Raw genomic sequence first — 27,585 nt, 5'->3', positions numbered from 1 at the left:
GAACCTTTGTTCACATACATAGCTCTCTCCTCATTTGTCTTTCAGAGTCTTTATGCCCATGCTCTTTTTATATTTGTTCTCCTACCTTCCCTCCCTTCATACCCCATGGCCATTTTTCTGTGTCCCTCGCGCTTCGCTGCCTCTGTAAAGTGTCTAGAATACCCAAGGCGGCATTGCTGGGGCACGGGGAGCATCCTTGTGTTCCCTAAGGACAGGATAGATTCCTGCCCACCTGTCTTTAATGAGAAGAATCTTCTAACTTTAACTTCCAATACAGATTTGGCCATTGGAGAAAGGGAGGAGAGTAAATGAAGAGAAAGAACTGGAATAACTCCTTCCACAGGAAAAGGGTAAGCCACCACTACCCTGTGCTCCCCCTCTGAGAAGGAGGGCCAGGAGAAACACAGAGACACAGTCACACAGGGAGTAGCAATAAGCAACCTGGCACGAGGCCCTCCAGGATACTGAGTCTTCAAAGCCGTTCTCTGAGAGAGCTCTCTGTTGGCTTGGCCCTCTGGTGGGTGCGGGGTCAGTTTGAAATTCAGCATCAGGTTGGGTGAAATTGCTGTATATAAGAATGCAGTTTCCTCCCCACCCACCCCACCTCTCCCGGGCCTCTATGTATCCCTAGGAAGCAAGCTTCGCTGCCAACCTCCATTTGAGCAAAAGCCACAGCCCCACCTGGGAGCAGGGTGGTGGCCGGGGCAATGGTGGGAACCTTGAAGATGCCCCATGGCTACTGAGGGGGCTGCACGGTCAGGGAGCAGAGTGTCTGGCATGGTGTGCAGCCTGTGGGTCCTGGTCCTGGGGCCCTCAGTTCTGGCTCTGGAAGGTAAGAAGGAGGGGAGGCCCAGTGGGGGGCCAGTGAGGGTAGGAAATGGGAACGACTCAGAAGTGAGGGAAGACATCACAAGTGGGAGAGGCATGGGGAGGGTGACCAGGATCTGCATCGGGGATTTCAGAGATGGGTTCCTGACAGACAGCTGAGTGACTGCTGGCAACTTAAATGACAGGGAGGGACAGTCTTTGGTTCCCCATAGGAATGGGGTTGGGGTCAGAGGTGCTGACTGGAGGCTTGGCACCGCGTGCCCCTCTCTCTCTGAGCAGAAGTGTTGCTGGACACCACGGGAGAGACATCTGAGATTGGCTGGCTCACCTTCCCACCAGGTGGGGTGAGTGCCACTCTTCATTCTGAACCCATCTCCACCCCTTTCTGTTCCCTAGTGTGGAATTTGGGAAGGAAACCCTGAGTCTTGCGGGTGGGATAAGACCCCCTCCCTCCCTGAACAGGATTTCAATGAATCCTCCTCCTGCTTGGTTGTCATTAAGTCTCAGTGGAACAGATATGTCCCCTTCATTCCCGGGCCCCCAACACCTCCCTGCCCTAGCTCTGAGCAGCTGACACCTTTCCTGGTCTCCCGGCAGTGGGACGAGGTAAGCGTTCTGGATGACCAGCGTCGCCTCACAAGGACCTTTGAGGCATGCCACGTGGCAGGGGCCGCTCCAGGTACCACACAGGACAACTGGCTACAGACGCACTTTGTGGAGCGGCGAGGGGCCCAGAGGGCACACATCAGACTCCACTTCTCCGTGCGGGCCTGCTCCAGCCTGGGCGTGAGCGGGGGCACCTGCCGGGAGACCTTCACCCTTTACTACCGCCAGGCGGAGGAGCCCGACAGCCCTGACCACATTTCAACCTGGCACCTCAAACACTGGACCAAGGTGGACACAATCGCTGCAGATGAGAGCTTCCCTGCCTCTTCCTCCTCCTCCTCCTCCTCCTCTTGGGCTGTGGGGCCCCAAGGGACTGGTCAGCGAGCTGGCCTGCAGCTGAATGTCAAGGAGCGAAGCTTTGGCCCTCTTACCCAGCGTGGCTTCTATGTGGCCTTCCAGGACACAGGGGCCTGCCTGGCCCTTGTAGCGGTCAAGCTGTTCTCCTACACCTGCCCCACCGTGCTCCGTGCCTTTGCCTCCTTTCCTGAGACGCAGTCCAGCGGGGCTGGGGGCGCCTCCCTGGTGGCAGCTGTGGGCACCTGTGTGGCTCACGCAGAGCCAGAGGAGGATGGAGTTGGGGGCCAGGCAGGGGGCAGCCCCCCCAGGCTGCACTGCAATGGGGAGGGCAAGTGGATGGTAGCTGTTGGGGGTTGCCGCTGCCAGCCTGGACACCAGCCTGCTCATGGAGACAAGGCCTGCCAAGGTGAGAGTCCAGTCCCCTGCACTTACCCAGCTTCTTCCACCTGCCCCCAACCTTGGGGTCCTCCCCCCGAGCACCCCAGACTTTGTTTTGTCCCCCAAAATGTCAGGATCAAGCCATCTTAGGACAGGACCCATTTCCCTCATTTTATTTCCTGAAGCGTACAAACTTGCTCGCACCCATTCATCTGAAATTTCTGGAATCTTCTGGATCTTTCCACAGCAATTGCTGTGGATATTTGGGCTGCAGACCTAAGAAGTGATACAGACCAAAAGTTGTTAAACTCCGGGATTACCTTGGGTGGGGTCGCTTGTCCCCCTCTGCTATCTGATTGGGAGGGTTCACTGCAGCACCAGGTGGCTGGGAAGCCAGTAGAAGGAGCAGTGGATATGGCTGCAGAGAGAGGTTATGCAACCACGCCTGTGGGGCTCGCCCAGCCTGCAGCCCCATCACACCTCACCTCTTCATCACTGGAGATGCACTTCTGTTCCAGTGACTGACAGGAGTCTTTGCCCTAGGGAAGCGGGGTGGTTAGGTCTCAGGAGGACCAGCTCTGGGGAACAGAGAGCTGTGCTGAAGCCTGTATGCAGGGGCATTGGGAGCTCAGGGTGGTGGATGGAGCAAGAGTGACGCCCCATTCTCTCTGCCTCTTCAGCCTGCCCTGGGGGGTCCTATAAGGCCTTGGCCGGGAATGCTCCCTGTTCACCATGCCCTGCCCGCAGCCACTCCCCTGACCCTGCAGCCCCCGTTTGCCCCTGCCTCCAGGGCTTCTATCGGGCCAGTTCTGATCCACCAGAGGCCCCCTGTACTGGTGAGTCTGCCTCCCAGCCCAGCATGGAAAAGAGTCTGGGAGTGGGGCTGGAGGCAGGGGAGCCTGCTGCCAAGTTGGGTGCCTTTTGCATTTGGAGTGACTTTCTTTTTTTGTTATATTTCCTTATTTTTTCCCCTCCCTTCCACACCTCCCTCTGTCCTCCCACCTGCCTCCTCTGTTTCCTGCCCCAACCCCGTGCTGTCGTCCCTCCTCTGGATGGTCAACCCTCCTCGCCTCCTTCCTTCCTCAATCATCTCCACCCTCCCACCTTGCCACCCTCCCACTGCACCTGACGGCACCCAGGCCCTCCATCAGCACCCCGGGAGCTTTGGTTTGAGGTGCAGGGCTCAGTGCTCATGTTGCACTGGCGCCTGCCACAGGAGCTGGGCGGACGAGGTGACCTGCTCTTTAACGTCGTGTGCAAGGAATGTGGAGGGCATCAGGAGCCTGGCAGTGGGGGCTCGTGTCGCCGCTGCAGGGATGAGGTGCATTTTGACCCCCGCCAGAGGGGCCTGACGGAGAGTCGAGTGTTAGTCGGGGGGCTCCGAGCACATGTACCCTACATCCTGGAGGTGCAGGCTGTCAATGGGGTGTCTGAGCTCAGCCCTGACCCTCCCCACGCTGCAGCCATCAATGTCAGCACCAGTCATGAAGGTAAGCCCTTTTATCCAGCTTAGTGACATCTCCCATAACTCCTTAGAACCCCCTGCCCGCCTTTCCCAAACCTGCCCTCCAATCAGGCTGCCTTAGAATCCATAGTCTAAGGTCCATACCCTCCACCCACCAGGGATGCTTCGGCTCCCAGAGACTCCCATCCCCCTAATAATCCCTCCTGCAATCCAGTCCCCTCGGCAGTCCCTGTGGTGCACCAAGTGAGCAGGGCCGCCAACAGCATCACTGTGTCCTGGCCACAGCCTGACCAGACCAATGGGAACATCCTTGACTACCAGCTCCGCTACTATGACCAGGTGGGCAAGGAGCAGGGGGCACCACAGCAGGGCTGGTAGGAGCTGGAAGTCCCCACAGGAGGGCATGGGGGTCGCATGAGGCAATGGGCAGTCCCAAGGGACTGCAGCACCGGGGATGTGTTTGCCGGCCACATCAGCTGAGGAAAGCTTGGGGGTAAGAGCAGGGGCAAGAGGAGCAGGCTGTGCAGGCAGTGAGTGGCTGTTGCCCCCAGGCAGAAGACGAATCCCACTCCTTCACTCTGACCAGCGAGACCAACACTGCCACCGTGACACGGCTGAGTCCTGGCCACATCTATGGCTTCCAGGTGCGAGCGCGGACTGCTGCTGGCCACGGCCCCTATGGGGGCAAGGTCTATTTCCAGACGCTGCCTCAAGGTGAGGGGGTGCCTGGATGGGAACTGGGTGTCTAAGGGGACACTGAGGAGAGGTCAAGACTGTCTAGGCTTTGAACCCTGACCCGGCATCTCCCAGACCAGAGACTCTGGGAAAGGAGGATGTGAGGATGGTACCGTGGCTGACCCTTGACCTCAGGGGCTGCTGGGGAGGGTGTGCAGGGGTGAATGTGTGGGTCATGTGGATATGCAAGTTGTGTGTGTAGGGCTATAGGGGTCGTGGGTGCATGCACAGGACTAAGTGTATATATGTGCATACGCATGCGTGTGTGTGGATTTGTAGTCAGGTGTGCACATGCCTGTTGTGGGTTCATGTGTGTGGGTGGGTCTGTGAGGTGGGGTGTGTGTGTGTGTGGGTGTGGTGTGGGGGTGCCTAGGGTAGTGAGATGCTTTCACACACTCATGTGTGAGGCCTGGTCCCCCAGGTGAACTGTCCTCTCAGCTTCCAGAGAAGCTGTCCTTGGTGATTGGCTCCATCCTGGGAGCCTTGGCCTTCCTCCTGCTGGCGGCCATCACTGTCCTGGCTGTCATCTTCCAGCGGTGAGGCCCCTGTGCCCCAACCTCCCCAACCTGCCCAGCACCATTCATGTCCTGGATACCCCTGCAGACCCCCCTATAGACAGCCTTTTCCCACTACCCCAGCCCCACCCTGAACCCCGTGCAACAGTGGGACGTGGGGGGACAGCACAGGGGTGGAGATGGGGCCACTGTTCCAGGTCACCCGTTTGTCGTGCAGGAAGCGGAGAGGCACAGGCTACACAGAGCAGCTGCAGCAGTACAGCAGCCCAGGTGGGCAGGAGGAGGGACCAGGACTGGGCCTGGGGGTCTGGGGGCTAGGTGCGTGCCTGGCAGTGTTGAGGGGGCTCCTTCACATCGGCTTCCAGAAGCAAGCGGGCATGTCTCGGGCATGTGGGCACCCAGCCTTGCACCACACCCTAAGAGCCCACTGCTCCCTACAGGACTTGGGGTAAAGTACTACACAGACCCCTCCACATACGACGACCCCTGCCAGGCCATCCGAGAGCTTGCCCGGGAGGTTGACCCTTCGTATATCAAGATTGAAGAGGTCATTGGGGCAGGTACTGCAGGGACAAGGAGGGACTGGGGGTTCCTGGTAGCCCTCCTTAGCCAGGAATCCCCTTAAGCACAGTAGGACACTGTGAGCCCACGGTCCTTCCTTGACCCCCATGCCACCTGCTCCCATTCTGCAGGCTCCTTTGGAGAAGTGCGCAGGGGCCGACTGCAGCCCCGGGGACGGCGGGAGCAGGCCGTGGCCATCCAGGCCCTGTGGGCTGGGGGTGCCGAGGGCCTGCAGATGACCTTCCTGGGCCGTGCCGCACTCCTGGGCCAGTTCCAGCACCCCAACATCCTGCGGCTGGAGGGTGTGGTCACCAAGAGCCGTCCCCTCATGGTGCTGACAGAGCTCATGGAGCTCGGCCCCCTGGACAGCTTCCTCAGGGTCAGTCCAGCTGGCGTGGAGGAGGAGGGTGCGTGGGTCCAGGAAAGCTTGGGGGCCTCGCCTCTTTCAGGAGACAGCCTATACCTTTGCTCCCTCCCCCTGCCTCCCATGGTGGTCTTCATCCTTCTTTCCCAGGCCTGTGTGATCCCAAATTCTGCCCCCAACGGTCCTCTCATGCTAGTGTCTGCTGCTCAGTGTGCCCAGGTTCCACTCTGTTGCTGACCTCTGTCCTCTGCCCCTCAGCAACGGGAGGGCCAGTTCAGCAGCCTGCAGCTGGTGGCCATGCAGCGGGGCGTGGCCGCCGCCATGCAGTACCTGTCCAGCTTTGCCTTTGTGCACCGAGCGCTCTCTGCCGGGAGCGTGCTGGTGAATAGCCACCTGGTGTGCAAGGTGGCCCGTCTTGGCCACAGTCCTCAGGTGAGTGCAGAGCCTGAGGCTTAGCATCCCTCAGCAGGAGCTCTGGGGTGAGCTGGAATCTGGGGAGGGCGTCAGGTAGGATAGCATGGTATCTGGGGGTTGGAGGCTCACCCGTGTGTTGGGGAGAGAGGAGCCTGAGCAAGGGGCAATTGAAGGATTTCAGGGACTAAGGCAAAGAAAGAGGGCTTGGGAGGGCAGGAGTGTCAAACTGGCGCCCACTGCTGCCCTCCCCCTAATGTGGAGGATTCACAGGCTCCAGAATCAGTACAGCTGGGGACAGATCCAGAATGCCCCAGCACATCTCCAGCACTGGAACCTTGGACAAGTTCATATTGTTTATCCCTCACTTCTGCATCCTAATGTCCACCCTACACGGGTGTTCAGGGGATTAAATGAGATGTTCAGTGTGAAACCCTTAACATACGTCTGAGTCCCGAGTAGTTGTTCAGTAAATGTGACTCTCGCTGGGATCATTGTCGTTGCTGCATTTGACTACACTCCTCAGGGCTCAAGTTGCTTGCTTCGCTGGGCAGCCCCAGAGGTCATTGCACACGGAAAGCATACGACATCCAGCGACGTCTGGAGCTTTGGGATACTTATGTGGGAAGTGATGAGCTATGGAGAACGGCCCTACTGGGACATGAGTGAGCAAGAGGTGAGCTTACCGTGATCCCTCCCAGGCCCACATATTCCAAGACCTCCCTTCCATTCACATTCTCAGATATCATGATATATTCCTTGCTTTAGAGTTCCCTCTCCACTCCAGACTCATGTGGCTCCAGATTACAGTCCACCCCTGCTTTCCTAACACTCCCCGCGACTAGCAAGAGCTTTCTGTCACCAGATGCTTCCCCTGACCCCCAGGTACTAAATGCAATAGAGCAGGAGTTCCGGCTGCCCCCGCCTCCAGGCTGTCCTCCTGGACTACATCTGCTGATGCTGGACACATGGCAGAAGGACCGTGCCCGGCGGCCTCACTTTGGCCAGCTGGTGGCTGCATTTGACAAGATGATCCGCAAGCCAGACACCCTGCAAGCTGATGGGGGCGCGGGGGACAGGTCTGCAACTTGGGGCTGGAACCTGGGAAAGCCAGGGAGGGTAAATGAAAGCCAAAAAGAAAACTGAGGCGAGAGGGCTAAGATGAAGAGGAGAACTTGACCTGCTTGCCCCTCCTCACCTTAGACCTTCCCAGGCCCTCCTGAACCCTGTGGTCCTGGACTTTCCTTGTCTGGACTCGCCCCAGGCCTGGCTTTCGGCCATTGGACTAGAGTGCTACCAGGACAACTTCTCCAAGTTCGGCCTCTGCACCTTCAGTGATGTGGCTCAGCTCAGCCTGGAGTAAGCAGGGGTGGCGGGGTGCAGGAGCTCTGGGCCCCAGGAGAGGGGGTGTCTGGGATCTTAGAGAAACTGGCCCAGCTCTGACCCACTCCTTCCCCGCCAGAGACCTGCCTGCCCTGGGCATCACCCTGGCTGGCCACCAGAAGAAACTGCTGCACAACATCCAGCTCCTCCAGCAGCATCTGAGGCAGCCAGGCTCAGTGGAGGTGTGAGTGAGGTCTGGGCAGGAAGCTGTGAGCTGATGATGCCGGTGACCGAGCCCCGGACACAGGTCCCAGGAGGGATGCGCGAGATGTGAGCCAGGCTCCCTCTCCGCCTCTGTGCCTGCTGCATTCTCCCCAACCCTCCTCTGGACGCTGCATTTCCCCAGTCCTCCACCCTCTGCCAGCCTCCACTACATTAAAGGGAAGGGAATTTGAACGTTCAGGTGTGTCCAGACCTCAGCCTGCAAGGAGGGGCGGAGTGGAGAGGAGGGCGGGCAGACACCATGCAGACAGGCAGAAGCCTGTGGGACAGGGAGCAGGAAATGACTTTATTGGAAGGTGGCGAGACTCAGCCCAGCTTTTTCACTCCTAGGGAGGTGCCTGTCTCCCTCTCCCAGGCACCTTTCCATAAACCCAGCGCTTCCCCCTTCAACTGTCTGGAGCACCCTGGAAAGGGCTCTCTCCCTTCTTACTTATTACACAGGGGTGGAGACAGGTGCCTGAGAAGGCAAACCTGTCGTTAAAGTGCTCTGACGTGCAGTGGGACTTCCATGAGAGAAGGAGGAAGGCCTAAGACGAGGTGAGGACCGTAGCCTCAGCTTCTCTTTGCCCAGCTCAAGGCATCCTGGAGGCCTGGAGCAGTAATTCCCAACGTGCTTAGCGTTCATGGTATGCCCCTTTCCCCCTTGGACCTGGGAGATGAGACCCCCGGGTTCTTGTTGGTTTGGCTTTGTTTTGTTTTCATGCTCGCAGTGGGGGTGAGCGCTCAGATCTGGTATTCCCAGCCCTCCCCGTCCTCCAGGCCCTGGTTGATCATCCCCCGCAGGTCCCTCCGCAGGGTCCCTTGTCGGAGCCTTTCCCAGTTGATGCTGCTACGGGAGGTGCTTCGAGACACTGAGGGTGTAGGAAAGGACAGGTGGGGGCCAAAGGGACGGCACTGCTCTGGTTTTCCCCCTGAGTCTTTGTCCAAGCCCTCAGAACAGAGGACTTCCTGCGGCTGGAAGGCCTGTGCATAGCGACGGATTCGCTGCCGGTTGAGATCCTGCCTGTCTTCCACCCTGTGGGGTGCAGGAGCAGGACGTGAGGGGGAGCAGGAGCCCAAGAAGAGAGGCAAGACCAATGCCTCTCTCCTATCCACCTGCTTCCCAGCCCCACCACTATTGGCCTTTCCCCTCTGCAACTGTCATGGGCATGGGACACCTGGCCCTCAGAGCCAGGGCCCAGGAAATAGCAGGCTCTGGTCCACCAGCTCTTAGGATGCTCCTGATGGGGCCACTTTCTCAGTAGTCATGATCCAGTCAGTGGATATGGGGCCTAGGGGACACCCCAGGTCTCTATGGGGCCCTTGGGAGCCGGAGGTTGTCTGAGCAAAGGGGTCCCCTGCAAAAGTGGTTGCTCAGGGGACGCCTACCCAGCACCATGACTTACCGCAGGAACCAGCGGTCCCCCAGCCCGTACTCGCTCCCGCAGATCCCGGAGCGAGGCCACAGGCAGCGAGGCAACTTCCGCTCCAGCATCACCGTGGTGGCTACCACCTGCATGTGAGGACAAAGGGGAAAGTCAGAAAGGAGCCCAGGCTCAGACCAGGCAATGCAGATTGAGAAGAATGGGGGAGGAAGGGCAGGCCCAGCAGAGACAAGTTTTACAACAGCCAGGAAACTCGGCAGCTCCTGGCTCCCCAGAAGGGTGAGCCACACCCCTGATCTGGAATGGTGGTTTGAACTCTGTTGAGCCTCTTCTGAGGAAGAGTTTGATGGGACTTGAGCCCCACACATCTTCATCCAATAATGTGACGTTCATGGCAAAGCCAGGCAGAGTATAGCTGGGATGTGGAGATTCTCCTTAGAAGGAGAGACCTTTTCCAAGGAGGATAGGGAGAGGAGGGAAGCAAATAGAAAGGAGTCTTCAGGGCCTCAGAATAATCTGAGGCCATTTATAGATGTAAACACCTACTTGCAAATCTAGTATCAGTACATTTCAAGGAGAAAATATTTCCCAGAGCAAATCTCATTTAGTCAGCTTAGGTTTCACTGTTTTCATAGTTAAATGCCTTCTAGTGTTTGGAATTACCATTTTTATTTTGCTGAAATTATCTTTGTTGATCTCAATTCTTTTCTAAATATATTTTTAAATGGGGATTTGATTCATCTAATTGTCTTATGCCCATCTTCATCATATGGCTGAAGATAGGTTTTGCTAGGATAGGAATTTTTATGGCATTATTTTTAACACTTCCATTTTTTCTGGGTCAGATTTTGCAGACTTAAATATTGTCAAGAAAACTTAAGACTTCCATTCTCACTTGGAAGCAAAATTGACTGAATGTAGTTTTGGCCACTGTCAGCTTTGATTCCTGTTGAGTATTCTAGAAGAGATTTAAGGATTTCAGTGTTGGGAAAACAATGAGGAATTCTTCCTGGAGAGTCCACTATTTCTCTATTGTATTGCTAATTCAATTCTTCTGCACACTTGGCATTGTTTTGCTTACTGTGCAATAATTATCCAATACACGTAGGGCCAGAATACCTGCTTCTACCTGAGCATAGGCATTTCTTGGGCAGGAAGAGGGTGACTTACAAGAACCTACCCAGCCACTGGGAGCTCACCTGAGCCCTCCAGAGCTCATCCCTCTCGTGAGCCACTCGCCAGTGAGTGTCGCCCATCATGGCGATGAGGAGGTTGAGCATGAGCAGGGTGGCGATGATGGCGAAGGCAGCGTAGGTGATGCTGTACATGAAGGGCAGATCCACGTCATAGTTGGCAGGACCATCAATGATGGTGAGGAACAGCTCGAAGGTGCTGAACAGTGCCATGGGGTAATCATAGAAATGGCCCAGCTCGTCGGGATCCTCTGTCTGGAAGATGATATAGAAGGCTGCTCCACCCAAGGGGGTGAGAGTTACCATGGCAACTGTATCATGACCAGCCCACGGCCAGCTCATTGCTGCACATTGCCTTCCTGTTCCCTTCATCTCCAGGATCACCATCTTAGCCCACAACTCTCCTTTTTTCCAGGTTCTTTTGTTCCACATTTTCTACAAGATTCAGCCTCCTGATCCCAAGAGCCATTCTCCCGAGCACTCCCAATTTTTCTTTACCTCTGAGGGATATCGCATCCTCAGACATTGCACGTCCTCCTTTGTCTTTTGCCTTCCCCCCTCCTTCCTTCCCTCCCTCAAGTTTAGCCAGAGGCATTCTGTACCCTGTAGGTCCCCCCAACCCCTTCCTCCATGGCCCCCATTTTGGATAGGCAATTTACCTGAAGCAAAGCCCAGGATGACCACAGCCATCAGCCAGCAGAACCGCATCAGGTCACCAAAAATCATCTAAAAGGGGATGAGACAAAGAGAACATCACACATTCTCTTAGCAATTGCTCCATCCAGAGATAGCAGGTCTAGCTTCAGTTATTCTAACAGCTCCATGCCCCAGGATACAGGTCAGCACACCATAGCCTGCAGGTCAAATCTACCTGGCCTGTTGTGGCTTTTGAATGGTTTTAATATTGGATGGATGAATGGTTTCAACATTTTTAAAGGATTGTTTTTTAAAAGTAAAGAAGAATATGCAACAAATACCATGTATGGTTTACAAAACCTGAAATATTGAGTATTTGGCCCTCTACAAAAGCTTGGTTCTGGGACCTCTTTCTAGGAAGCATGGGGGGAAAGCACTGACCTTCTGGATCATGATGGTGAAAGGGCCCAGCATCTGGAATCCTCGGGCAAAATACATGACATTGCACCAGCCCAGCACCAGGGCAAAGGACATGGGCACCACCTCCCCATCTGCATTGGTGAGCCGCATCACCATGGTCACCAGCACCATGAACGCATAGGTGACGCTAGGAGGAGAGCAGTAAGGGAGGTGATGAGTAGAGGGCTGGGATTATACAAGCCACCCGGCAGCAAAGGTGTAACTGGGACAGTCCCCACACATTCAGACTCAGCCTGTGCACACACAGGGACACACATGACTGGAGAAGGATCTCTGGAGTCAAGATTAGAAAGTCAGGAATCCAGGGAAGGAAACTAGAGCCCTAAGAGGAAAGGGACGGGAGTAAGAGATCAGAGACTCACATGATGACATGGAACGGTCCACCAAGGATGGTCTGTCCAAAGAAGTGAGTGACACCAAACCTGAAGATATCTGGTATCTGAAGAGAAGTTGGGGAGACACAAAGGCACTTGAAGACCTGCCTTAGGCTGGATCCCTGGGACAACAGCTTCACTGTGGATTCCATCCACACCTCACCTCTACCAGCAGGATGATCACAGCACCAATGACGGTCACCAGTTCCCCCACCAACCGGAGGTCATCCTTGGGAGTCACATAGGCCTCCTGAGGGGAGAAAAAGATGCTCAGAGCATCCAGGGCTCTCATGCATCTGCTCTATCTTTCCTGGAACCTACAGCCACAAGCCCAGACCTTTCTAACCCCTTAGGTCTGGCTAGTCTCAGGCTGCTCCTAGAGTGAGTGAGTGTGTGTGTGTGTGTGTGTGTGTGTGTGTGTGTTTCTATGTGTGTGTGCTTTGACTCTGGACCCATATATCAGACATGTGAGGGGAGAAATGTGGATTTCAGAACAGGGCAGTGGGACCAAACTGAGAAAGAGCAGACAGCAGCATCCTGCCCTGTTGGTCCTCCACTCCTGGGGGATCACCTGGAAGAGCTTCTGCTGGAGGAGGGTGTTGTCCCGGGGGTTGGTGCGGTTAGTGGTCCTGGGCTTGAGGGGGCGGTAGACACAGCACATGGTAAAGCAGATGATGTAGAGTAGGTAGATGGCACCCAGCACGCAGAAGTAGGGCCGCCCATACCTCTTCCACTTGAGGCTCACCAGCTCCTTCACTGGAGTCTGATCCAGGATATGGCGAGCCTGCAGCAGAAAGAGTAAAACAGGTGACTCTGAGACCCTGGCACATCCTGCCAGCCACCTCTGCTGGGGAGACCCCCATACCTCCCGCTTCTTGGTGGTGACAATAAGTTCTAGCAGGGATTGCTCATCCCCTGAAGAGTCGATCTCTGTGAGGTCGTAGAGGGTGGAGGTCAGGGGCCCATATGTCCACTGGATGTGCTTCCTCTTCTGCATCAGGTGCTGGAACATCTGAGGGAAGGTGGAGAGCATCAGGAGCTGCAGGCAGAGGGGATGCCATAAAGGGTGGAGCAGAAGCACATCCAGGAGGAGAGCAGCCCTGGAGAGGGCAGTGGCCCTTAATTGAAGAGGCAGCCTCAGTCATGTTCACTCTGACCTCAAATTCATCTTCCTTCCCCATGACTCTCTCCAGAGCTCAGGAAGAAAGACGAGAGAAGGGAAGGGCTGCTGCTCTGGGTAGGATACATGGCCCTGGGCATTACAGACACCAAGCCTGGATCTAGATTAAATCCCCAATACTCAGGCCAGAGAAAGTGGGCAGGAAATGGAACAGGAACAAGAAAGATAAAAATCAGGAGGAAAACCCCAATCTGAGCTGAGAAAGGGACCCAGGCATCAGGAATGTGCATTAACATCTGTTTCCTCCCAGGGCAGCAAAGTAGGATGTGGGTCACTAGAGAGGCACCTTAGGGCTGGGGAGCCTCTCACCACAGTGTTGCCTTCTACTCCAGCCAACTTGAAGGGGGTGAGGCCCTGGTGATTGGGCACGAGCTCCAGGGGCTGCAGGTGGTCCCCTCCATCATAGGACAGCAGCAGGTTGTACATCTGGCAGGCAAAGGTTTTGTTGGGCTGCAGGATGAGGATGTGCAGCACTGTGTTTCCTGGGGAAGACATTGGCTGGCATGTGGACCCAGGCCTAAAGGCCTTGGTGGTCCCATTCCCGCCCTGGGTCCTCCCTCACACCCCCAGGCACATCCCAGCACCCCCTCCCATCTCAGCTCTTACCCAGGGAGTCCTGGGCCCGAATGTCAGCTCCATGCTCAATGAGCAGCCGCACAATCTCCTCGCTGCCCACGCAGGCAGCAAAGGACAGAGGGTGCTCCCCTGGGGACATAGAGAGATCCATGGCAGGAGACCACAGGGTCATGAGCTAAGGGGGCAGTTTCTCCCAGGTGACTCCCTGCTTGCTCCTCCCATATCTCAGCTCAGGGCATGGGGCACTTGTCCAGCAGAACCAGAGGAAGGACACTGAAGAGGGTCCTGGGAATTGGCCTCTGGCCTTAAGTCCTGTAAGGGCTGCCCTTCTGCTTCCCCACAGATGGAGCTGAGGGCAAGGCCCTGCTTAGTCCAGCTCCTTGTCCTTGACCTGGCTCTCCACCTCCCCCCTTCCTCCCATCCTGGCCCTGCCCTCACCATAGTAGATGAGGTTGTGGGGACTGCGTTGGAAGGCAGTGCCTGTGGCTCTGGCAGAGACGCTGGCCCCGTGGGCAAGCAGGGCGCGCACCAGGTTCACGTTCTGGTTCATGACAGCGATGTGCAGGGCAGTCTGACCTGGCCCAGAGAGAGCCATCAGTCACAAAGTGTCCCCAGTACCCTGAAGAGACCTCACTAGAGAACCCATGGTCTCCTTCCTAAGGGCAAACTGGGATGGAGGACTGGAATCGCTTGGGTGTTCAGGGTTCCCAGGAGACCCAGCTGACCCCCATCTCTTCCTCTTGGCCTCTGGGTTTCAGAAGCCAGGTGTTCTAGGAATGTGAGGATGACAAGAAAGAAAGGAGAATTAAAGGGAAGGGAATAAAGGGATGCTCATATGCTCCCTCTGGTTTCCCCAAATGATCCCTTACAGAGATAGCTGGAAATATCAGTGCACCCCATCTCTTACCCTGGCTGGGCCCACGGGCCCTCACCTTCATACAGCTCAGATGTCATGGGCTCAAAGACCAGTTCTGGGGCAGCCTCCATCAGCACCATGGCGGCCTCCAGGTTGTCATAGAGGGCTGCTATGTGCAGCGCTGTTTCCCCCATGGCTCCTGGCATTTGTAAAGAAAAGAGTCACCTGGATTCTATGGAGCAGAGGAGTGGTGACAGTACAGACTCAAGGTCCTGGGCTCTCCTGGGAAGTCCTGTGCCTGGGGCTGACCCAGTAGATGGATGGGTGCTGGGCTCTGATCCTTACCTCTCTGGTGCACCTCACAGGCCTCATACTTGAGCAGCTTGCTCAGAACCTGGACATCGTTTTCTTTGGCTGCTAGAAGGAGAGGAGACTCCCAGATCCTACCAGGAAATGGGAGAAGAGAAGTGGTGACAGTGAGCATGCTCAGGGGTGGATCAAGTGGTGAGGCTTTGTCCTTCAGAACCTGCATCTGGGCTGCGATGGACCCCAAGGCCCTTGACCCAGGCAGGTGGGACCATGGCAGAGCAAAGGTCACCTAGTCTTTCTTCACCTGGCCAGTCAGTGGGAGAGTGTCATGACTGGCTTGCCATACCCTGAGTGCCGGACCAGGATGTACAGTGCGTGTTCGTGTTATCTTGCATATCAGGTGAGGGGGGAGGAGTTGTGCTCAGTATGCATTTACCTCCTGACCTGTTTACCTCTGGAGTGGTCCTGGGTTAGCCTCCTGGATGCCTTGAGATTGCCTTCAGGATAAGCCTTGTTTTGCATGGACTAGGGGTACAAGAAGTCCCTCCCTCGTGTTTGTGGAGGAAGTCAACATGCAGAGGCTAACCAGTTTTTTCCTGTTGTGATACTCTGCCTATTTGACCTTCTCAGAAATTCCTTTTATTCTAGCTTTTTCCTGCTCCTGAGGGTAGCATCTTTGGGGTTCAGTCCAAAAGTGAGAGCTGCTTGTTTATAAAGGCCTGACTCACACTCTCACTCTCTCTCTCTCTCTCTCTCCACCCCCCCCGTCTCTCTTCTTTCTTCTCACAAGTTATTTTTATGCCCTTTCTTCTTAAAGAAATCATTAGCACCTTATGAGCACTTATAAGAAATATGAACTCTCAGGCCCACCCTTGGGCCTGGAAAACCAGGGTCTGTAATTTAAGAAAATTCCACCTGATTCTTGTGCATATTAAAATTTTGAGGAGCATCACTCAAGTCAGTAGCTGTTTGAGTATGCTCCGTGCATGCAGATTACCAAAGGTGATAAATCCAGGCATACTCAGGAAACGCCACTTTCAAACAGCACACACTAGAGCTCAGCACTTGTGAAAATATAAACTATGGCCAACAATGATAGATGCAGAGAAGCTGGAAAATTTAATTAGTAGGGTTCATTCCTTGAATGTCACGCAGGTTTGAAAGTCCCCATTCTTTCCTTTTGTTCTTTTTGGGCTTCCCTGATTTTGGATCCATAGGATCTTTTTTAAAATTTTATATTTTCTTGTCCTTAGTCTTTCCTTTTTTATTATCTGCTTTTCACTTGCTTTAGGGGAAAATTATTTTCTATGACTCTCCAGATTTCTCTAGTATTATTCTGACAATGAACTAAAAAATCTCATCAAATCACAACTTTTTCCAACTAAGACAAATGGATTACCTTCTATTCAATTTTCTCTCTCAGCCTTGAGCCATTTGGTCTTTCTATAGGAGTGAATGAAATAATCCTATTTATTTATATGTGGCCAATTACATGATATACCAAAACCAACAAATAGAAAACATCAACAGGAGTTCATATCCTGAAGTGCCAGCAGTGTAATTACAAGAAACCTACTGTGAAACGGGTTGGGAGGGTAATCCAGAAGAGGAGAAATGACTCGTACATCTCCCCAACCATAGCTCCTTCCTCCCCTCCAGGCCACATGGGCAGCCACCAGACTGGTCACTCCAACATCCAAGTTCCATCTCCATTCATTCCTTTCCTTTTTGCTCCTGCTAACCTTCATTAAGTCATGTCCTCATTCTCTAGCCCAAGATTAGCAAAATATTCTCCTAACTAGTGCCCCTGCACCCTACATACCCCCAAACTCTTCTTCCGGAGGCCGCCAAGACAACCTTTCTAAATGCCACCTGCAATCACAGCTTATCATATTCGGATGTGTCCCTCAGTGCCCAAGGAGAGGGAACACAGAGGTCCTTTACGGTCTTTGTACAACTATTTTTTCCATTTGCTGCTCCTCCCACTCACTCCCCTTCCACTCTGCGTTTTGGGCTCACCACACACGTCTCAGCTCCACAGAGCACATGGATTTCCCTATGCCTGCGCCCACAGGGCTCCCTTCTCCTAGAATTGACTCCCGGGCCCTGAATTGTTCATTGTCTATTCTGCACTGCGCTGCTGGGGGAGAAGCTGAGAATGCAGTGGGCGCTCACCAGAGCTAGCTGTGCAATGGATGAATCCCTAGCAGGGCCAAAAAGGTGGCCTGATTTTACTGCCCCATCCTTATTTTCTCTAGTAGCCGTCTCCTTAAGCAAACATATATCTAAACGAAAAACAGTATACTTGGCATGCAAAAACAGCTGCAGAAAAGCTTCCTACACCTCCTTCCCCATCACCACCACCCCTCCGGCCATTTGCCCAAATCCTCTTCTGTAGATATTCAGAACCTGCACTAGAACGGGACACACTCACATATACACACCCTCCCCAGCATATTCTTTACTCTCTTCTTTGGCTTTACTTTTATTCCGGCATCTCATGCTTTGGGTTGTAATTAGCATCTGTCTATTCCTAGGCCCCAAGGAAAGGGCCCTATTCATCTCTGAAGCCTGCAGACATCCCCCCTCAAGCTTCCAATCCCTGTATCTTCCTTTTCTTGCTTCTGTAGATATTCTAGTGGGACTGGAGAGAACCTAGGTTTGCCAGATTTGTAAAGTAAAAATACAAGATGCTCAGTTAATTTTTAATTTTACATCCATAACTGTTTTTTTAAAATATATATCCCATGCAATATTTGTGATACTCTAACACTAATAATTTACTCTTTGTTAATCTGAGATTCACCTTGAACTGGGTATCCTGGATTTTATCTGATAACCTAACCAGAGCACATTCTGGGTGAAGAAACAACTTATAACCCAACCCAGCAAAGTTTTTTGGAAAATCGCCTCTTCTGGTTGCAAACTCCAGAATCCAACAAAAAGTTGGGTAGGCGTGTGAATGGGTTCCATGGTATCAGGGAGAGACATTACTTGTAATAATAAAATGGGGCCACCAGGGGACAGCAGAGAAAGCCCAAGTTCTGGTTCTTTGTAGTGTGGAGGCAGACCCCCAAATCTCTGAGGATCCTCAGGCTCCATAAGGAAAGAGCAAAGAGCATCAAAGATGCTTGTAGATTCTCCAATGGCAGCCCATCAGAGGAGTTTAGACCATTACTTAGGGACAGGGGTGTGCTCCTGGCAGAGGGAAGGGATGCTACTAAACATCCCGTACAGGATGGCACCCACCAGAGAGCTACCCTGCCCCAAATGTTAATCATGCCAAGGTGGAGAAACCCTGACTTCCAGGTACAAGTGTTCATGATCCATTTTTTTTTTTAAAAGATTCTTCACATGAAAGAGAATTAGAAATTTGCCATACATACAAAACACTGTCTTAACAGATCATTAAATACTCAACTAAGGAAGAAACAAAAAGATGAAGCCATTTAAGCTCCCACTGGTTAAGTAGCAAAAAGAATTATAGAGCAAATCTGAAATTATCACACTAGGAAAGGTGTTTTCAGGTTCTAGAATTTTTTGTTTTACTGTTCAATTAATTATAAAATTGAAGTCTACACTCAATATTGATTGTAGAACCTATCTATGGGGTTCTGGCACAAAACCAGGTTCTTTTTTTTTTTTTTTTTTGCTGAGAAGACAAGTCAATGATTTTCCACTCAGGCCACCTCTAGGCCACCAAGTGAGGATCTTTGACTTCCCTCCTCTCTGCCTCTGGACCCCACACTCCTCTCTTGGTTCTCATGTACTTATATATCTGTGTGTTCCATGTACACAAGTCAAGTTCTGTTTTTAGTGCTGGGGAAAACAGTAGAATACAGACAGTCTTGAGGAAAAGCTCAAATCAGAAGATTAAGATTAGAAAGTCCCCAGAAACTGAGTCTAATCTGTTCATGTGACAGAGTCCCAGAGCTCTGATGTGATTTGTCCAACCAAGCCAGAGGCAGAGCTGGGATGAGTGCCCCATTAGCCATTTCTCCATCCCTGTTCTTAATGCTAATAAGGGTTGGAAGAAGGCTCAGAGACCACAGAGGGGACCATGTGGAGACCCATCAATCCCATAGGTTTCTCCCCAAACACCGTCTCAGATGAAGGTGCCTTCATGATGGAGATGGGAATGATACACAGTATGGTTGGACACACCTTCTGGTAGATTCTGCCCTGTTCTGCTAGGAGGAAGTTCACAGCCTCTCTGATGCTTGCGATCTTGAGGAGTTGCCCTATATTGCTATGTATTTTTTTTTTTAATCACAATAATCCCGCTTGTTAAACACACCATTCAGTTTCCAAAGCAATATATCTCTTTTGCTCATTATAACCCTTTAGCATGATTGGGGTAATTCTCCCATTTTTCAAAAAAGTAAACTGAGGCAGCATGGCCCATCATTGCCAGAAGATTACACAGGGTTAAAAGGCAGAAAGCTTGGCCAAGAACATAGCCCCAGGCTCTTACCACTAAATTATGTGGTTCTTCAAGTTTTATGGCTCCTCCTGGTTTTTCTTGGGAGGTGGGGGGTATGCCTGGGGCGGTGACCACAGAGGAAGAAGAGAGCAGTCATGTGTGGGAAGCAATATTCACTGAGCACTTGTGGGTCCTCCCTCCAGCTGAGGCTCCTGGCAATGGGATGAGGAAGCCAAAATCTGCAGAAAGTGGCTCTTTAGAGACTTGGAGCCTGGCCATCTTTTTAACTACCACGATACCTTCATGAAAGTAGACGGGTGTACATGCAAGTCAATGAGTGTGTGTTTGCTGAGGCAGGAGTGAGTGGAGCATGGGGCGTGCCAGAGCTTAGTGTTCTCAGACACTTCAGTTCACCTATATTCATCCATGTACCTACATAACTGTAGAAAACTACAGAGAACCTTCCAGTATACCTGCCTTTGCTCCTGGAGAGAAGGTACCAGCATGGGAGGGACTAGAGTCATTTGGGGCAGCCTCTGACTGCTCTCAGCTGAAATCAGATATGGCAGCTTCCTCCTCTGTACTCCCTTTGCACTGGTCTGTCCCCTTCTGGTGACCTTCACCAAGCTCATCTTTAACCACATCCAGTCATCCCTCCAGTCTGGGAAGGGGATTGCACCAGGACCTCCACCGATATGGAAATGCACAGATGCTCAGGTCCTTTATATCCAGTGGTGTGGTGTTTGCATATAATTTACACACATCTCTAGATGGCTTGTGAGACCCAATTCAATGTGAACGCTGTGTAAATAGTTGTTACCGTATTGTTTAGGAACTAACAACACGGCCATCATGTGCTTAACCACACAGTACATGTCAGCAACAACAGAACTTTTAAAAAATTATTTCCTCTTCAAGGTTTGGTTGAATTTGCTGAAGCAAGGGCTGGGAATATAACTTGGTGGGAGAACACTCATCTAGCATGAGCAAGGCCCTGGGTTCCATCCTAGCACCACAGACAAAAAAGAAAAAGTGATTGAATCTGCAGGTGCAGAGGGCCTAGTGTATATGCATTTGGGTACATTTTTCCCCTCAGAACATGAGCCCTTGAGAGTAGGAATGTGTCCTATTCATTTTCCAAACCTAGTGAAGTGTCCTATGCTCAAATGTTGAATGCAATGATTATCAAGAAGTGAAAAAATTTGAGCCAGAGGGAGAGGTGATCTGGAAGAAATGGGAGAGAGTTGAGAACTCAACTTGGACCCCAACAACGTGGATTTAAGTAGGAGGCTGTCTGATGAAGACCCAAGAAAGAGACCTTCTCACTGGACCACCCATGGAACCGCACCTGGCCCCACCCTGAAGTTCCCCTCCAAGTCCCCCTCAGCACACATTCTGACTCACCTCTTCCTCCCTCATGGGCCCTGGGCCTGCCTCATTCCTACAGTGACGTGAGGCCCTACCTCCTCAGCCTGAATCTGAGATTACACGAGACAAGGTAGGAGCTGGAAGCTATTCAGTTCCAGGTTCTCAGTACATTGTTTTTTCCTATCTCTCCTCAGCTCAACCTTCACCTCTCCATATTGACCTTATTTGCATGGCCATCCCATGATTTTCCAATCACCAGTGTGTCTTCCTTTGTCTAGTTAACCACACAGACTAGGAAAGTCCCCTTCCAGAAAATTTCAGCTCCCTTTGGGAAGTGCCATCCAAAGAGGAGCCATTATTATGGACACCTGGTGTTTAGAGGCAGAGGGCAAGAAACAGAAATAGATGCAGAGGTCAGGGAATGGAGGAGAGTCCCCAGCTGATGGCAGAATGGGCCCACTAGTTGGTCTTAGGAAGAACTGGAGGCAGACAAGACTGGAAAGAACCTATGCTCAGCCTGGAACGGGATGCTCCAGCCCAAATCCCTTACAATGTCCTCCCGTCAGAAGCTCACCTACCGGGGCCTCTCGGTGCTCTGGGCCTGGTGCCCCCAGCCCTAGGGTCCCAGGAGTGGGAAGAGGATGAGTAGAGCCAGTGACACCTATTCTCTAACAACAATGCCATTCTGTTGCCCCAAGACGTCATCAGCCAGACATGTGTCCCAGCCCCCACTTTCCCAGGCCTGGGGGGAGAGAGGTGGGTGGCTGCTGTGAGAGACAGGAAGTCACAACTCAAAGAAGGGCACATCCCAGCCCAGAATTCTTGAGCAAATCAGAGGAAACCCCCAGGCAGCTTTCCAGTCAGCCAAGGCAGACCCCGGCTTTCAGAGACAGAGAACAACCCCAAGACACAAAACCTTCAGATTTTCTTCCATGAAGAGACATATTATCTGCCTCATTAGGGGCCCAGGGAAAACCCCAAAGTTCTGAACTTCCTTCTAGCTGTCATCAACTGGGTGGGAAAATCCATTAGAAACTTGGGAGGGGAGACACAGCAGGATGGCTCCAAGATCCTAGGGGTTTCTCTTCTCTCCTGCTCCCAACTCCAGCTCTGAGCTGGCCCTGGCGGGGTGAAGCGTAGGAGTCAAGTGAGTTGAGAGAGGTCTTCAGGATTGGAGGCAACAGTGAGACTTGCTCAGGGCTCAAACTCTAGAGTCTCTCAAATCCCCCAACCTGAATGAGAATGTGGGTGAGCCTGGTCCTCTGCACATCTGGTATTTTGGCCAGGTACCCATGCCCGCCCCCGCCCCCTCCGGTGCCTGGAAGATAGCGCAGCCTTAGTCAAGGTCTGAGATCAATGCGGAGATGATAACTATTTCACATTTTGTCCTATGTGTGATTACTAGTGATTACGAGTCCCCTTTCGGCTTTACTCATTCGGCCTTGCCCTCATTCCTACATGTATGCATGTGTGCTCCGTGTTTCCGCCATAGAGATTGTTTTGGGGGCACAGAGAAGAGACTATATGAAGCTTGACCTGACCCGCTAGCACCTTTGAGGTGAGGGGGGCCTGTGATGCCACAATGCCTGCAAGGCCCAGGGAAGTCCCTTTTCCATTAGGGAGGTACTCATTGAATGAGATTGTAAAGATAATGGACACCTGCGCCCCTGTAGCCACTCCTCTGTGACCTGGCATCCAGACAGGGAGCCCCACAGGCCAAGACTCTAGAGACAAGGTGCGCCCAGGGAGCCGGTTCAGGTCGTGGTGCACCATCTGTGCAGCCAGGGGGGGCGGCAAGTAAAGACAGGGGTGAAGGGGGCTGACGGGGGTACAAGCCTGGGGCTGGGAAGAGGAGTAGACAGTGAGACTCACCTCTTCTGCTGCAGCAGGTTTTGCTCATCTCGGCTTTGAGCCGGGGACTCCTGTCTGTGGAACCATCTGCAGAACTTGTTCCATAGGCACAGAATTAACCCCTTCTCCTTGGGCAGAGACAACCCCATGGAGTGCAGAAACTGCTCTTTGGGGGGCTGAGGCCAGACCCCGACTGGGCTCTGCCTTGGGGCCACATCAGCAACCCCAAGAGCCGGCCTGCCCTCTCCCTGTAGAGGTCCCGTCTCCTACTTCTCCTTCAAGGCCCTGGGAAGCTCCCCGCGGCCGCCTAGCTGTCTGCAGAGGGCTCTGAGTTTGTTACTCTTGGCAGAGCTGGGATTCTGCTGGGCTGGTCTGCCTGGAGCTCCGGCTGGGAGTGAGCTGGAGGGACACTCCCTCTCTCCTCCCAAATTACCTGAGATTTAAAGAGACAGGCCCGCAGTCCTGCCTACCTGGGGGCCTTGCGTCAGTTCCTCTCTTTCTCCACCCTGGGACTCTCTCCCTGCCTCCAGGCCAGTCACTGCAGGGGAGGCCTTCAAAGAGATTAGAGAGCTCTCCCCTGGACTTTGGGACACCCAGTGACCTGTCTTGGGAAGGCCTGGACAGGTCAGCCTCACCTGAGAGGAGGAGGAGGGCCAGATCCATTCCCAGGATCAAGGGGCCGCAGGAAGGAGCACCCTTCCTTATAGCGCCTTTTCTGTCAGGACCCTTCCCCTCCTTCTCTGGGCCTCCTTGACTCCTTTTTCTGGAGATTTAGGTTTTCTGGACCTTTCTGGTTAAACCTCTTGCAGGGCCTAGGATAGGTATCAAAATAGCAAAGATTCTTGTTTCTTACCAACTTCAGGTTAACAGGCTGACTCTGTGAAGGGCCAGATAGTATAGGATTTCCTAGTTTGGCACAGTCTCTGATGCACATTTGTCTTTGTTTTGTGTATTTGGGGTGTGGGTTTTTGTTCTGTTTGATTCCACCTTTAAAGATGTAAAATTCACCCATGGCTCATTAGCCAGGGCCCAAAACCTAACTGTGGGCAGTTTGGACTCTGAAGTGCTGGAGACCCCTCCCCAACATCACATACATTCAATGGACGTGGTGCCAGATAAAATACAGTATGCTTGGCAAACTAGAATTTCAGATAATCAGCAAAGAAAAAAAAAATGTTAGTATAAAAATGCTCCAGATTTTATCAAGTATTTTATCCCACAAGCTTCTGGTAGAGGCCACATTTATTCACCACTACGGGTGCTGGGTCCTTTAATTGAGTGTTCCCACAGAAACTTACAACAAACCTGTGAGGCAGGTATTATTGTCCCCATTTTCCCACAGAGAAAACTGAAGCTCAAAGTGATGAAATAAGCCATCCAAGGTCACAGAGTGGCAGAGGCGAGGTCCAAATCCACGCTGATTCTGAAGCCCACCTCCCTTCTGCTCCATCCCACACTCCAGAGAAGTGAGAGACTCCCTGCCACACCGAGGGATGCTGCTGCAGAGACCCCCACCACATTGATCCTGCCACAGAGAGCCTCAGTAGACGCCAGCAGGAGCTACTGGGAGCCACCAGGGAGACCCTCTGGTGTATCTTCACTGTCCGAGAGACGTGGAGGCCCTGCTGCCAGCCAAGGGCCTGCGGCCTGGGGCAGGTGTCTGGGTGTTTAAAGTCATAGGCATGGGGTCCCTCTCTAACTTTGTAATATTTTGTTTCTGTCTCAGACACAGCGAGTGGGAAGTTGCAACCATGGCAGTATGTGTGTATGTGAGATGCCTATAAGGTGTGCATGGTGTACATGCACATGTGTGTTGCCTCTGTATATGTGCGTGTGTGTGTGCATGTGTGGTGTGTGGTATGTATATGCTGTGTGTATATGATGTGTCTATGGTGTCTGGTGTGTATGGTATGTGTGTATAGATTGTATAGAGTGTGTGGAGTACGTATATTGGGTATGGCCTGTCTGGTGTGAATATGATGAATGTCATGGTATATATGGTGGGGGTGGTGAGGAGGTGAGGTGCCTATGTGTTTGATATTCATGTGTGTTCTATGTACGACTGCATGGTACACGAGGTGCAACACGTGTTGTATGTTTCTGGTGTGCTTGTGTGTATGTGTTGAGTGTTTGATACATAGTGTGCATGCTGTGTGTAGTATTATGCGTATGTGTGTAATGACAGTGTGTACTAAGTGTCTGTGGTGTCCGTGTGTGGCACATGTTGTATGGTGTGTGTGCATGTTATGTGGTGTGTATCATACATGTTGTATGGACTCTGTATGTGTGTGTATGAGAGCACATGTGTAGGGACAAGGGAGTACTTGGGTGCAGGCAGGGTGGGGTGTCTCTGTGGGTGGGGCATAGAAGAACCACCTTTAAATGGAAAGCTACTTATGTTCCTGCTGTTGGACCTAAGGCCAGCCCATACAGCCCTGAACAAACAGTGCAGTTCGATTAGCTGCCTCCCCACCCACCCAGGGTCAGTGGGTTCAGTCTGGGTGGCGGGAAGGTGCTAGAATCCAAACCTTGACCCCGGGACCTTTGGGCCCATTAAGCCAGTGTTTGTCTGCCTGTTGCCCACACCTCTATGCTTCTCAGCTCCAGGAAAAGACCCCAGCTTAGTCCCTGGTGGGGGTAGGGATGGGGCAATGAGGTGTGTCATGCTGGGGATCAGGGAGGACAGGAAGAGGAGTCAGTTTCCAGCTCTCTTTTCCTCCTGCAGCTCCACCCTCGAGTTGCCTTCTCACAGGTCGGCTGCAATGACCAACGACAGGAAATTGAGAATGGACTCACAGTGGGGTGGAGGCAGAGAAAGGGAGGTATGAGTTGCTGCGTACAGGCTCTGGTGGCACCATTCTCTCAGTCCTCGGGACCCACACCATGCACTTGGGACAGTAATGGAGTGGGCCATGTGGCGGCAGCACTACCCGAGGACCAATGACACCCCATTAACTCCCAGCCTCATGTGTGAAGGATGTAGCCCCAGGACTGAGGTTCCCAGGGGACAGAAAGGATCCTGAGAGTGGCATGGCCCTCTTCCTATTCCACTACTGTGCCAGGCCCACTGCGGGAGAAGAATCCGTTCTGCAACCCAGAGCTAAGGAGTGTCCACCAGCAAGAGGCCATGGACATTGGGATTGGGAGTTTGGAGGGTGGGAGGGAATTGGTGCTCCTAGCAGGGTTGTCCCAGGGGCTGACCTCAGCTTGTGAGTCTTGCCCTCACACCCCATTCACGTCACTTGCCCAAACTTCAAATGGGAGAAAACTTTTGTGCTGGTAGTCGCCATCCCGCTCAGTGGTCCCCTCTGTAACAGCAGGTGCACAGACTAGGGGTGGCTGACATCTAGTCTGTCCCAACCTTATGGCAGTTTCCCATCATGCTGTGGAGAGAACTGGTGGGGACAGGACCCATGGGGGAGGGAGGATCCACCTGGATAGATCTAAAGCAGGCCAAGATGCAGAAGAGGAGCTTGTTCTAGCCGGTCCTGCCTGCCCCAAGCTGAGCTGCTGAGCCTCAAACTCTAAGCAACAGTGAAGTCCTCAGAAGTCAACTGAAAGGCCCCCCGTGGGGCCAGAGGCCTTCAGTCATGTGTGTCAGTGCAGGTGCAGGAGCAGCTGGGACACACCCGGATTCGGAGCCTAGGACACACATCCTGCCTTTCAGGCACAATCACTAGACGCTTCATTCTGGAACAAATAACCCTTCTTTCAGGCCTGGGCCTGTCGTACAGGCATCTTTTGATGCTTAGTAGATCCTAGGTTCCATTTACCAGGTGACCACAGTTGTCTCTCCCTGTCCTCAGTTGCAACAACCAAAAGTTTCTGTAGATATTGCCTGAAGTCCCCCAGCTGGCAAGATCATCCTCCATTGGGAACCACTGATTTAGGGCCAAGAAGTAAATACGTATATAGCTTTGTTCTGGCTTTGGGTCTCATTTTGTTCATTCTATGTTCGATTAGCTGCCTCCCCACCCACCCAGGGTCAGTGGGTTCAGGGGTTCAGTCTGGGTGGGTTTTCACTATCTTATTTCTGTCACTCTGCAGAGGTGTCCCTGCTCCCTCAGTCTTAATCTCTGTGCTCATGTGTATGTGTGTGTGTGTGCACACATGCTTGGGTGGTGTGCATGTGGTATTTGGTATGTATATGTGATATATGTGTATGGTATGTATGGTGCATGTGTGTGGTGTGTGTTAAGGTATGGGGGTTATGTACATGAGCAGGGGTGAGGTATGTGTGTGGTGTGCGGATATGTGTGGTGTGTGGAGGTGTGTGCTGTATCGCATGGTGTGTGCATGTGTGTGGTTTGTATAATATGTTTTGTGAGTGGTGTAGGTTATGCGTGCGTTGTGAGTTCTATGTGTGTATGTGTGTGGTGTGTGTGATGTATGAGTGGTATATACACAGTACGTGCAGTGTGTGGTGTTGGGTGTTGAATGTGGTGTACGTACGGTACATGCATGTGGATGTGTGTGTATGGTGTGTGCAGTGGATGGTGGTAGGTTGTGCATGGTGTATGTGTATGTGTACCTGCAAGACCTTTCGAGGCCTCCATGGAGCTCTGGATTTCTTGCATCCTCTCTCCCTTCTCCTCTCTCTGTGTTTCTATCTAGGCCTCTGTTTCCTTGGCCTCTCTCCCTCGTGGAGGGGGTCTCCTCACTCTGTGGTCAGGAGTAGGACTGGTCAGGCCGGCCACAGGGCCGTGAGGACGGAGCCTATGCAGGGCCGTGAGGTCAAAACCAGTGCTCACTCAGCGTGGAGTTTGTTCCAGTCACTGGGTTCACAAGCCCTGGGTGCCAGCTCATAAAGCCTGTGGAGTAGCACAGACAGGTCAGCAGGGGAGTGCGCAGGCCACCAGCACCGCCCAGAGCTGGGGACAATGGTGTATACCACTGCAATGTCTGACTAGCTCTGTCACTCCCCTGTTTGTGTCTGCATGGCCCAGTGTGCTGAAACCCTTCGGGGTCCTTTTCAACTCAAGCATCCTGTGATTCTCAAGAAATAGGAGTCACACATGGTTTCATGTGCACAGAATCACTTTGGCTTTCACAAGTCAGGAGGTCTCATTTGTTGCAGGACTGTCATACATTTTTTACCAAAGTGTGAATTCCGTCCCCATGCCCCCTTTTTATCCCAGAAGCAGATGTAG

The 27,585-nt window shown here is 52.7% G+C and overlaps 2 protein-coding genes across 2 annotated transcripts; one reads left to right on the top strand and one right to left on the bottom strand.

The window, feature by feature from the left end:
- Window positions 1-295: 295 nt before the first annotated feature.
- On the top strand, window positions 296-7,960 carry Ephb6 (EPH receptor B6). Its single transcript, XM_076859915.1, has 17 exons — window positions 296-350; window positions 632-832; window positions 1,108-1,172; window positions 1,426-2,197; window positions 2,850-3,005; window positions 3,309-3,659; window positions 3,849-3,973; window positions 4,186-4,348; window positions 4,791-4,905; window positions 5,102-5,154; window positions 5,325-5,444; window positions 5,577-5,824; window positions 6,068-6,241; window positions 6,747-6,896; window positions 7,106-7,299; window positions 7,424-7,579; window positions 7,683-7,960. The coding sequence occupies exons 2-17, from the start codon at window positions 733-735 to the stop codon at window positions 7,789-7,791; spliced, it is 3,051 nt and encodes a 1,016-aa protein (XP_076716030.1). The 5' UTR covers window positions 296-350; window positions 632-732; the 3' UTR covers window positions 7,792-7,960.
- A 588-nt stretch (window positions 7,961-8,548) lies between these two features.
- Trpv6 (transient receptor potential cation channel subfamily V member 6) lies at window positions 8,549-22,584 on the bottom strand. Its single transcript, XM_076859927.2, has 15 exons — window positions 22,457-22,584; window positions 14,830-14,927; window positions 14,561-14,683; window positions 14,067-14,204; window positions 13,659-13,757; window positions 13,362-13,534; window positions 12,738-12,884; window positions 12,444-12,656; window positions 12,036-12,122; window positions 11,861-11,937; window positions 11,460-11,625; window positions 11,042-11,108; window positions 10,389-10,657; window positions 9,211-9,317; window positions 8,549-8,840 (listed from the first exon to the last, which is right to left on the bottom strand). Exons 1-15 carry the CDS (start codon window positions 22,582-22,584, stop codon window positions 8,549-8,551), a joined length of 2,184 nt encoding a protein of 727 aa, XP_076716042.1.
- Between the last annotated feature and the right edge of the window lie 5,001 nt (window positions 22,585-27,585).

Source organism: Callospermophilus lateralis, chromosome 1, assembly GCF_048772815.1.
Source record: "Callospermophilus lateralis isolate mCalLat2 chromosome 1, mCalLat2.hap1, whole genome shotgun sequence".
Lineage (NCBI taxonomy): Eukaryota > Metazoa > Chordata > Mammalia > Rodentia > Sciuridae > Callospermophilus > Callospermophilus lateralis.
This window is presented reverse-complemented; position numbering and strand designations above follow the sequence as displayed.

Bases quoted from the DNA above. Each gene is read 5' to 3' on its own strand.
- Trpv6 (XM_076859927.2), bottom strand. From the start codon at position 22,584: ATGGGGTTGTCTCTGCCCAAGGAGAAGGGGTTAATTCTGTGCCTATGG. The intron at 14,205-14,560 runs GTGAGGGCCCGT...TCTCTGGGCCAG, and splicing joins GACATCTGAGCTGTATGAAG to GTCAGACTGCCCTGCACATC. The intron at 9,318-10,388 runs GTGAGCTCCCAG...CCTCACATGCAG, and splicing joins ATGAGCTCTGGAGGGCTCAG to GTGGTAGCCACCACGGTGAT.
- Ephb6 (XM_076859915.1), top strand. From the start codon at position 733: ATGGCTACTGAGGGGGCTGCACGGTCAGGGAGCAGAGTGTCTGGCATG. The intron at 4,349-4,790 runs GTGAGGGGGTGC...CTGGTCCCCCAG, and splicing joins TTTCCAGACGCTGCCTCAAG to GTGAACTGTCCTCTCAGCTT. The intron at 7,300-7,423 runs GTCTGCAACTTG...TCCTCACCTTAG, and splicing joins GATGGGGGCGCGGGGGACAG to ACCTTCCCAGGCCCTCCTGA.